At 41.5% G+C, this 12,043-nt stretch overlaps 1 protein-coding gene across 1 annotated transcript; it reads left to right on the plus strand.

The window, feature by feature from the left end:
• The first annotated feature begins 1,712 nt into the window (after positions 1 to 1,712).
• On the plus strand, positions 1,713 to 10,535 carry LOC308392612 (scavenger receptor cysteine-rich type 1 protein M130-like). The gene is made up of 5 exons (XM_080875700.1): positions 1,713 to 1,833; positions 2,681 to 2,707; positions 2,804 to 3,103; positions 8,370 to 8,675; positions 8,753 to 10,535. Exons 3-5 carry the CDS (start codon positions 3,082 to 3,084, stop codon positions 9,043 to 9,045), a joined length of 621 nt encoding a protein of 206 aa, XP_080731826.1. The 5' UTR covers positions 1,713 to 1,833; positions 2,681 to 2,707; positions 2,804 to 3,081; the 3' UTR covers positions 9,046 to 10,535.
• The last annotated feature ends 1,508 nt before the right edge of the window (positions 10,536 to 12,043 follow it).

Raw genomic sequence — 12,043 nt, forward strand, 5'->3', positions numbered from 1 at the left:
ATAAAAGCAGGTTAATTTTATCTTTTCTCAAACTAGGCGTTACCTTAAAAGGAGCCTTTCTCTCAGATTTCTCTGCTTGTGTGTGTTTTTGTTTCACCTTTTTGTTGTGATGCTCCGGACGCCTTCCCAACCTCCACAAGTCCGTTGGCCCCAATTTTATGTGTTAAAACTTCTCTTAATTTCTCCTCTAATTCTCTCCTCGCTGCTGTCTTTTTCACAGCTGCTGATTCGTGCTGGGTGTGGTTCCCATTACCTATAATTTTGCTTCGGCCGCTGTGCTTGTGGGGGCAGTTGGTCCAGGTCCGCAGCTTCCTGTATTAACACACTAAGAGATTTATTTAATTTCATTTTCATCACTGTTAAACCGATAAGCAGGCAACACGCCTACCTTGACAGTGTAAACTGTACGCCAGTCTCCCAACACATTCCTCTCTCTACTCCTCCATAATTCTCCACTGCACACCTCTTACTATCTCTCCTTTTTATTTTTATTACACCACAGAGTAATACACCCAATTATGCCCGTCTATCTCTATGTGGCTCCAAATTCCCTCTTTATTTTAATTTCACACTCGTCAGGGGACAGGCACACAACAATTTCAACCACTGAAACGAGGAATTCAACCTGTGACTCAGCGAACAGATTAATTTGGAAAGCCCAATATGCACATTTGGTATTTATAATACAACAGGCTGTGCTTACCTTTCTGTTTTAGGCCGGCCTTCTGTTCACTTTGCCCCACGATCTCACCAAAGGCCAAATCTACACCTCCTCAGCACACCAAAGATCCGGGTCACACGGCACCAAGTTGTTGAAATCTCCCAATTCTTTGAATCTTTGGGCTGAAGGAGGGACAATACTCGGTGTATCAATGCTCAATCAACAATCATTTATTTCCATACAATTCAACAGTCAGAGCATTACAACGTCCGGACGGGAGAGATGCTACCAGAGGGTCAGGCACATGTCTCAAAATGGTGACGGGTTGCTCAGCTTTTTATAGTCTCTAGTGGCCCCCAGCTAGTCGTAAAAGCCAAAACATCACATTCTTTCTCTGTTACAGCGCCTAAGTTATGACCTCGGCAGTTGTTTCTCTGCTTTCTGTAAGGTGGGGGTGTGGAATGTGGTCTATCTATCTCCCCTGTCTTTAGACACAGAGTCTCCTGCTTACAACCTTCTCTTCATGATTCAACAATTAAGCATGTCAAGAAAACAGTGTAACACATTCCCAGCAGATCAAGGATACAGAGTGATGCACATTTATCTAATGAACTAATATGTGAATATGTTCTGTTAACTCAAAAGTATAATGAGAACTAAACTACATACAGCTCACACACTCTATATTAAAGGGTATAATGTGATCTACAGCAGTATTCTAATTCAACTACTTTGATTACATATATAAGGTAACATATAATAACAGAATAATCTAATAGACTGTACTTTAAAAATTCCCAGTTAGTATTCACTGAGTTGACTGGACCATTAAAGAACCTGATCACACACACACACGCACACGCACGACATGACATGACATGACACGACACACATAACATTCTGGGTATCAGCTGGAGTATCCAGAGGACCCTGCAGGCTCACAGAGAACGTGGCAGACAGCAGCTATGAGCACACTGCCCTCTTGCTTTGTGGTCACCGTCTAAAGCACGTTGATTAAGAAGACTGAGTTGAATTGGTGATACCAGGCGGAAGAAAAGAGAACAGTGTGGTGACCTGATGAAAGTGGTGCAGAGCTGAAGGAGCCTTTGTCTCTGCTTGTTTGAACTGAGCAGCCAAAGGATAAAAGTCCCTACTTGTCACCTTGCTGATACGTATGTGGGTCTTCTGATTCTGCACTGAGTGATTAAACATAAACTCGACTACGCCGATGCTGGGAATGATGATTTTCTCAGATTAATGGTTCATTCTAACGTGTACATGAAGCTTTGCTCTGAGAGAATAACAACTGACTACAGTGACTGACATTATGTGCTGCCTGGATTTTAAATACATCATGATGTTAACTGCTTCTGATACTACACATTGACCTTGACTATAACTCTGTCGAGATAACTCTCGTGTGCTTTGTAGTTGATGATTGATTCTGTAGGGTTACCACAAATTTTGACTTTGTACTTTCTTCATGAAGACTGATCTCTGCTTCCAAAGACTTCACTAAAAACTGTGTAACTGTTAAGCAGTCTTATACACTCACATGTTGTACAAGGTAAAAATGTATGACACTTTTAAGCATGTAACTTTTTTTATTGAAGGATTTGGACACAACTTGCTGAATAATTGGTGCATAAAATTAACGTCAGATACAATTAAAAGTAAGAATATCAGTATTATATAACAACAGAAGGAGAAGTTGTCTCTGTCGGCCTCTGTGCTGAAGGCAGACATGCTGGACACGCTTCTTGCTTTCTTTGTTTTTGTTGAACCTGCACGTTTGTGGGTTTTCAATAAATGTGGCAAAGAACATTTTTTCTTTTGTTGATTTTCAAAAATCATTAATTGTGGTGTTTTCATTTGTACAGTGAGCTGTGTTTTCAGATCCTTAATTCACATGCACACTGACAAAACATAAAGTATACTGGCATGTTTGTTCTGTCCTCGACTGATCTCCACTCAGAATTGCTCTTTATGTTCATGAGTTTTCTCTCATGTCCTCCTCAGGAGCCCAGGCTGAAGAGAAGTCAACAGGTAAGAAGAGAAAAAAAGAGATTTAAAGAATTGCTGGAGCAGAATCTACCAAGTTTGATTTTAATATTTTCAGACATAAATTCCTTTTCTATTCAGAGTCTGATGATTTCAAGCTTGTGGGAGGAGCCAGTCGCTGTGCAGGAATACTGGAGCTGAAACATCAGGGAGAGTGGAGAGCAGTGAAGGGCGATTCATGGACTCGGAAGGAAGCAGCTGTTGTCTGTGAACATCTGGACTGTGGCTTTCCTGTTTCTGTTGGAAGAAGAGAGGATGCCTCGAGTAGACCAACAACGTGGTGGATCAGTCGGGACTGTCTTCTGTCTCGATCTCCTCTGGGGCAATGTGCAGTGTCTTGGGAACTGCCACCTACCAGCATGTTTGACATAACCTGTTCAGGTAAACCCATGTTTGCTATCATCTTTTCATAATATGTGACAACTAGTCTGTGTATTTATGGAGAAAATCAGGGACATTTCCATTGTCGCAGTAAGGCTGTCCCTCTGTAGTAGGAATCCTTTTGTTTTCTTTCTGAGATTATGAGGAGGAAAACAATATTTTTGAAAAGTGTGTTGAAGTGTAAATATGCAATATAGACTAAATGTGATGTTGAAAAAAAAACTTCATGCTGCATTTAAACTCACAACCTTCACCACACAAGGCTGAGGAGAGTGAGTGGTAACTCTGCCACTAATCCACAGCTGAGAGAGAGGCATTGCTCCCCATTCAAAATGATTGGGTTTCTACTATTAGAAAAAGTGGACTATTTCACCAAAGATACAAAATTATGAAATATAGACTTGTAACACATAATGGAGCTGGTTAATAGTATGAACAGTCTGTCTGCAACAAACAGTGTCAGACTAGTTAGTCGGTGAAAAGAAGTAAAACGGCCAATGACAATAACCTATTCTGGGATTGCTGCTTTCAAAAATTCTCCTATCTTCCACCATCTTGAAGTGATATTATGTGTTTATATCCGTCATGAGATAAAATTAGGCTTTGGATCTAATGAATTTGAAAGACCAGTAAACACCATTAACCTTCTACAATGACATCATGAGTTCCCATAGCTGTGGTAAGGATTTCAGAGGTTTAGGAAGAGTGTATGTAGATCCCCTCTGTAAAAGATTTCTTAACTCCACAGTGACATCATTGCACCTGTTGAGTCCCAGATACCACAATGAACTTTATTCACACTTTCCAGACACGGCGATGAGAAGTTTAATAACTAGTTTAATGACATTGTAATCTACTATGGGATTGTACAGCACACGGATAGTGGATAGCAGATAGTGTCTCAACAAATCAGAGAATGTCTACCCCCCTCCCTTGACCCCCACCAGTTTGCTTATTGAGCATGGAGGATGCCATCACCATCATCCTTCACAGAGCACTGAACCATCTGAAGAACAAGAAGAGCTATGTGAGCATGGACTACAGCTAAATGTTCACCACCATAAACCCAGACATCCTCACCACCAAACTGGACCACCTTCAGGTCCCCCTGCCACCTGATCAAAGCCATCTTAATCTCCCCCCAATTGTCACTCAGCACTGGATCCCCACAGGGCTGCATTCTCAGTCCCTTACTGTAAGCCATTAGTGTCAAACTCTGGCCCGCGGGCCAAATTTGGTCCGCAGCCTAATTACATTTGGCCCGCAAAACCAATACTAAATTATTATTAGAGCTGGCCTACTGGTATTATACAGCTAATATATATATTGTTTAGTATTGAGCTTTGCTTGTTCCATATTCAGTTTTTCAGCAAAACTTGTTTGAGTCTGTTGTGAGATCGATCAACTTTAGACCAGACAACAAACGACGGAGGCTCCGGAAAAGTGCAATCAAACGATGAGTTTTATTATCACAGGAGAACAACCAACCGTCAGCATACGGAATGGGTTGCTCTGACAAGAATACATTGGGTTCTGGTTTTATAGGACAAAATATCACACCTACGTCAATGCAGTTCAAAAATACATGGTGACAGACGGGCAAAAGTTCAATTCGTGCAGACAAGGGTACATCACATACATATAACCTTACACCGACATATAACTTCTCCTTTCTACATTACTTGCCTTTTAAGGTAATAACTTCAGGTCTTAGCATCTCTGAGAGCTAATGATGGACCCTTGTCATTAATCCCTAAGTAGAGTACTTTGCAGCCAGTCTCAAACTGAAGCAGAAGACGCTTAGGCCTTCACTCAAACCTGCTACTAGATTAATATGTGTATTGTAAGCATGCATGCAATTAACCTGCTATGTTCTCATCCCCCCTCAGCATGTATCATCTGGACACTCTCACCAGTGAAGCTTAAAACCTTCTAGAATGGAACATCAACTCTAACCAAGCACATTTATGCATTGTGTATAGAATGAACTCAACCTGTAAAAATAGAAAGGTCAATGTGATGACAGACATATTCAATGCAAAACAAACCCTGTAGGAAATATTACCGATAAATGATACTGTGAAACATGTTATTAATACATTCTTCATAAGGCAAATTATATGGTAGCAATAAAAGAATCTCTGAATCCCAACAAGTCCATAAGAAGAGATTCATTCTTAAATCTGGAGGAAGATTTTTTTTTCAGTAAACATTAATGTTAGCCCGCGACCTTGTTCCAGTTTTGAATTTTGGCCCACTGTGTATTTGAGTTTGACACCCCTGCTGTAAGCCCTGTACACCTATGACTGTACACCAACCCACCCACCCAACGTTATAGACCAGTATGCCGATGACACCACTGTGGTTGGGCTAATTTCTGATGGAGATGGGACAGTATACAGCGTGGAGGTAGAGAACTTGTCCCACTGGTGCTCAGAAAATAATCTGAACATCCTTAAAAACAAAAGCACTCATAATGAGTCACAGACAGTGTCACGGCCGAGGCCGACAGACAGAAGGACTCAGAAGCAGGACTCACACGAGAAAGTGTGATGAACAAGATTTTATTTAGAAGACATGAAATTGCAAAATCAACTAGACAGTGAACTATGAACTAAGGTCTACAAGATCAGTGAGGCTAAAAACTAGTGAAACTATGACCAGGGAAAAACACAATGACACTGAATATGTGAGAAACTAAATCTTCATCAGGAATGCTTTAACTCAGGGGCATGGAGAAAAGGCATGGGCTTCAGGGAATGCACCCAGGAGTCTCAGTACATCTTTGAAGGCGGAGAAATGGCAGGGGGGAGGTAGGTGGTCCGGGTAAGGCTGCTGGGTTTCAGGAGCAAGGAATCTGTGAAGAGCAATAACTGTAGCAGGAGGGCAGGCAGCTGAGTAAAGCTGACGGGAGCAGAGATGAACAGAGCTGCCAAAGAACTCTACTCAGACTGAGCTCCTGATAGGGGATCAGTATGAGAACAGAAAACAAAAACTCCTCAGCACAAAAGCACACGAATCTTCACACCGTAACACCCTGAAAACACGTGACAAGCAACAGGGGTGGGTGAGCAGGGTTAGAGTAAGCCAATGCAGACAGCAGCATCACATGGCGGCAACTCTACGCGTTCCAGTGCAGAGATGCGCGTTGGACGAGGGGCAAGCATCCGAGGTGTATGTGTGTGTATCCTGTGTTCAACTTGAGAGAGAGTGTCCTTCACCCGGTTAAGCAAAAGTCAACAGTCTTCAGCCAATGCAGGTGTACTTGAAAGAGACTAAACATAGTCCCGTCATCAGGGACAAGAATTTGTTGTTCCTGAGCTGCATGAGTGAGGGAGATGATTGTTTGAGTTAGTGCAGACAAGTGCACCAATTTTGCAGTTGTTCTTAATGTCCATCACTGGTCACCGGGTCTATCTATTTCCCATTGCAAAGCCGTGAGCTTCTCTACAATCTGTTTATCCCAGGTAGGAAGGGGTTCACGGGTTTCAAAATGTACAATGCCATCAATCTGGTCAATGAAACCATGTGTTTATTTAACGCCATATGGGAAGATTGTAGAGAAGCTGAGTACTCAGTTCAGTCTGAGTACTCACGGCTTACCCATTATTAAACCCGATTCTTTGATCCCCATGATAGAACAGAGAAAACCCGACTCAGAGTGGTCAAAACATTTATAATTCTTTATTCAATCATCTTCCGGAAGAGGGAAAGCCCTGCACAGCCCAAAGCCAGTGGCAGGATCTCTAATATTAGAAGCTAAAAATGTGTCTCATATACAGTATAAGAGCTAACATCTCCAAAAGTTCAGGAGTAGTTAGTCATTACAACAAGTGTTTGTGAACTAAAAATCAACAATGTGGGATGCTGTTTGTCTGTGATTTGGAGAGCCCAGCGCTGCTCCTGATGAAGGGAAAACCAATTCTGCAGGGGAGACCTACTTTGGCACTTGTGCAGGTGAAGCCAAAGGGAAGATGCTTCACCATATTTTCTAGTCTTTGGCTTGGAAGGAAGTTGGTTTGGAAACACATTTGGCGATGCTTCATCTCCTGCTTTGCGTTTGTGTGGGAGCCCTGTCCATTACGCTAGCTCTGCCCTAAACCATGATGGTTGTTTTGAGACCCCCATGTTGCTACACTTCAGAGAAAATTAAAAGAGGAGGGAAACTTACAATTGACCCCCTTAAATACTCTTTCTCATTATTGGATTCACCTGTGTATGTAGGTCAGGGGTCACTGAGCTTACCAAGCCGATTTGAGTTCCAATAATTAGTTCAAAGGTTTTGGAATCAATAAAATGACAACAGTGCCCAAATTTATGCACCTGCCTGATTTTGTTTAAACAATTATTGCACACTTTCTGTAAATCCAATAAACTTCATTTCACTTCTCAAATATCACTGTGTGTCTCCTGTATGATATATTTAACTGGCATTTTTATTGTAACAACCAACGATTTATACAGGGAAATAATGACTATTAACAAGGTTGCCCAAACTTTTGCATCCCACTGTATGACATAACATGTGAGAAGAATGTAACAACACACAACCACAATAATATCAATAACTTGAAAAAAACAAGCGTGCACATTTTTTACCACCAAGAGTCAGCAAATCAGGCTCACTGTAAACCACCAAGAGCTCCAATGAGAAACAAATTATACTAATAAAATGTCAGAAAGTGACCAGCAAGGATAGAAGCCATTTTAATGAAAGATACAATCAGATAATATTAGAGTATCTTCATGAAAAGATGAAAGCCTACATCTTTTCCTTCCATTTCCTTCTTTTCTTCACATGTAATGCAGCAATAGTACTCGTAGCAGTAGTAACAGCAGTACTAAGGACTGTTTGTGAATGAGTCCTGGTGTCTTTGTCCCTTTTTCAGATAAACTTGGTTGAGGCAGCACAAGCCTGTTATTTACAGTGATCCTGATTCACTAATGTTCACATTGTGGTGAGAACAAAATCACCAGGTGCCGAAACATGAATTTTTCATGCATATTTATTTATTTATTGCACAGGTTAGGACCATTCAGATGCACATATTAATGACTTACTGAGAGCTGGTCCGGTGTTTGAATCTAAATGTGGTGTTAACATGTCTGCGGTGTGTGCCGTTATAAAGATGTGTTCTGTTGTTAATGATGAAGTCATGTTACAGTTGTGCTGAGGTTGAATCAGTGAATAGTTGTTTGCTGCCATCTTTTTCTTGTGTGTCTGCTGTCTCTGCTGTCTCTGTTTGATCTTCTCTGATGTCTCCAGACTCTGTCAGGCTGCTGAATGGTTCCAGTCTGTGTTCAGGCAGACTGGAGGTGAAGTCTAACCAGAGCTGGTCCTCAGTGTGTGAAGCTGACTTTGACCAGCAGGATGCAGAGGCGGTCTGTAGGGAGCTCGGCTGTGGGCCTCCTTCGGTCCTCCAGGGGGCGCTGTATGGAGAAGTGGAGGCTCCAGTGTGGAGCAAAGAGTACCAGTGTGGAGGCCATGAGTCTGCTCTCCTGGACTGTAGAAGCTCAGGCTCAGCTAGAAACAGCTGCTCACCTGGCAAAGCTGTTGGACTCACCTGCTCAGGTAGAAGAGGAGCTGCAGCTTTGATGTGGTTCAAACTCGCTTTATTCTTTACTGATGACTCTCTGCTTTCTGTTCAGAGCCTGTCAGGTTTGTGGGAGGAGCCAGTCGCTGTGAAGGAATCCTGGAGCTGAAACATTTGGGAGAGTGGAGACCAGTGGAGTCATTTGATTGGAGGATGGAGACAGTTAATGTCTTCTGTGTACATCTGGGTTGTGGTTCTGCTGTTTCTTTCAGACAGAGAAAGATACCTCAAATAAGAGCTGTATGGTCTGTTTTAGGTCATTGCCTTCTGACCACATCTGCTCTACAAGATTGTGTATCCCAATATGACTCTGACAACTCCCTCTATCTCACCTGCTCAGGCAATTAAGAGGCCAGGAAGCTCTTAGAACCATTCTCTCTAGGTCAAAGAAAGAGACTTTTTTATGACTCAAACTTTATTAGATTTTAATATACAAACACCCCCCCCCCCTCCCAAAAAAAAAAACAAACAAACCAAAAGATAGCAGAATAGCAGAATGGACATTCCCAGTAACAAAAACAGAACAAATTGAGAATCAATGCATATTTCCATCCCCCCCCCCCCACAAAAAAAAATGATGCCAACATTTCACATAGACCACATTACAGCTATCCTATTTAGTCCGACCTTAACTACTTTAGCCGGATACGTCACTGACCTGTATGTAAAAAGTAGTTAGCCCACTTATCATTATAGTCGTCCAGTCTATTTAGCAGTCTATATGATAATCTTTCGTAAGCTGCCACTTGTCCCAAAGAGGTATACCACTGAGAGAAGGTAGGAGTCGATGAGGCCTTCCACTCTTTCACCAGCAGCTTCCTCCCCAGCATAATCGCCGTTTGTACCCAATGAGCAAGAGAAGTGGATAAGTGACTCAAAGCTGAAGGGTCTCCTAATACATAAAGACTGTTCATAAATGGGACCCCTTGACCTACAACCTTCTCTACTACAGTGTGAATATGAATCCAATAATCTTGGACTTTGGAGCACCCCCAGAGCAAATGTTAAAGTGTGCCACTTCCTTGCTGGCATTTCCAGCATGCATCATCAGTCGCTAGACCCACCCTATGCAACCGTGAGGGTGTCCAGTATACTCTATTTAAAATCTTAAATTGAACCTGTCATGGTCCTGGGTCTTTTGACCCAGCGTTTTAAGTTTGAGTTTATTTTGTTCATTAGGTTATCTAAGTTCATTTGGTTATTAGACTCCTTGTGTTTTCTTCCCCTGTATTTAAGCTTCCCCTCACCCTTCGTGTTTCATGCTGCGTGTCTTATGTTATCAAGTTTGTATTATTATGCCTAAGTGTTTCTAGTTATTATTTTCCCCTCGTGTTTCCAACCATGTTAAATCTCCCCTGCTCTTCATGCGTTTCATGTCTGTGTCTTACGTTGTCAAGTTCGGGTTGTCATGTCTATGTCTCATTATGTTTCCTGTTTTATTGTGAAGAGGTCTGGTGTTCTGTGTTCATCATGTTCAGTTTTACTCTCCCACTGTGACGTCATTATGTTCATGTGTGCCAGCTGTTTCCTCATGTGTCTCCACTTCCCCTAATCACCTCCTGTGTATTTAAGTCCTCTGTTTTCAGTGTGTGATTGTCAGGTCGTCTGTTGTCCACGCCATGTTTCCTATGCCATGCTTCCAAGTTTCTTGTCTAGGTTTTTCTTATTGTTTGTTTAGATTTCCCAGTTTAGGTTTGTGTTAATTTTGCTTCAGTTTGCCTTGCCCTTTGTTTGTACCTTTTTTACCAGCCATATTAAACGGCTCGCTTTTTGTTAACATTAAAGTTTTGTTCCCTGTTCCTTGGAGTCTGCATTTTGGGTCCTTTTTCAATTCATACAGTCTGCCCTCGCCAGACTGTGACAGAACCAATCTTGAACTCAATTCGCGTGACATTTTTTTCAGATTCCTGAGGATGCCATTCCATTCCTCCACTGTAAAGTTGAGATTTAAGTCCATTTCCTACGTTCTTTTGAGGGACAGTGTGTTAGGATCAGAAGCTAATAAAAGCATTTTGTAATAAGCTGATGCCTCTTGTCCACGCCCAAAGGTTTTTTTTTTTATTTCCTCCAGAAAATCGCAGCTTAAAGGGAACTTTGCGAATGAACCACATGTATTGGCCATCAAATGTCTTAGTTGCAGGTATTTCCAAAATTCCTGTCTAGGTAAATCAAATTCTTTTGCAAGTTTTCCAAATGATTTAAATATACTATTTTCATAAAGATCCCCCAACACTGTTATACCTCTCTGAAACCAGAGCTTCCAAAAGAAGGGTAGTTTAGAAATAGAAAGTTTGGGGTTATACCAAATACCAGCAGATTGGTTAAGATATGGATCAAATGTGAATAATTTGGACATTCTTTTCCATACTTCTTTCAAATGAGAAAGTACCGGGTGTGATTGGATACGGGGGGACAAATTAGTTGATAAGCTATATAATGGTGTAAATGGCGAGCAAGCAGTACTTTCAATGGAAAACCAAGGAGGCACTTTCTCAGGGGGTAAGAACCAATGTGCCAAATGCCGAAGAGAAAAAGCATAATGATATAAAAGTAGATTAGGCATCCCTAACCCACCTCTGTCCACTGGTTTTTGCTGTTTTCTCAGATTCAATCTAGGCTTTTTATTATTCCATATAAATGACTTACAGAGCTGGTCAAACTGTTTGGTGTATTTCAAAGGAACATGAATTGGTAGAGCCTGCAACAAATAATTGAACTTAGGTGTACATACCATTTTGATTACGTTTACCTTTCCCCACATTGAGAGATACATCTGAGACCAGCGATCAATATTAATTTTCATATCACTGAGTAAAGGTTCAAAATTTATCTTTATCAGGTCTGACAAATGAGGCGGGAAGGTGATGCCTAAATACTTAATGCCCTTCTGAGGCCAGGAAAACATACCGGTTTGAAAAAGTGACCTAGGACAATAATTAGTTAACGGAAGGGCCTCTGATTTGGTCCAATTCACCTTATAACCAGAAATAGCTGAAAACGTATTTATTATTGCCTGCAAGGAGTTTAAAGACTTTTCTGGGTCTGATATAAAAAGCAAAATGTCATCGGCGTACAACCTCAGTTTATGACAGTCTCTCCCTATACTGACACCTGGAAAATTGGGCTCCCTACGAATAGCCACTGCCAGCGGCTCAAGGGCCAGAGCAAAAAGAAGTGGAGAGAGGGGATCCCCCTGCCTGGTTCCTCTACCTAGTTCAAAAGAAGGCCCTATTATTCCATTTGTGAGTACTGATGCCTTGGGGTGTACATATATAAGCTGAATCCAATTAATAAAGCTTTTGGTAAAACCGAAACACTCTAAAGTAGCGAATAAATATCTCCACTC

Source organism: Rhamphochromis sp. 'chilingali' (assembly GCF_963969265.1).
Source record: "Rhamphochromis sp. 'chilingali' genome assembly, chromosome: 2".
NCBI lineage: Eukaryota > Metazoa > Chordata > Actinopteri > Cichliformes > Cichlidae > Rhamphochromis > Rhamphochromis sp. 'chilingali'.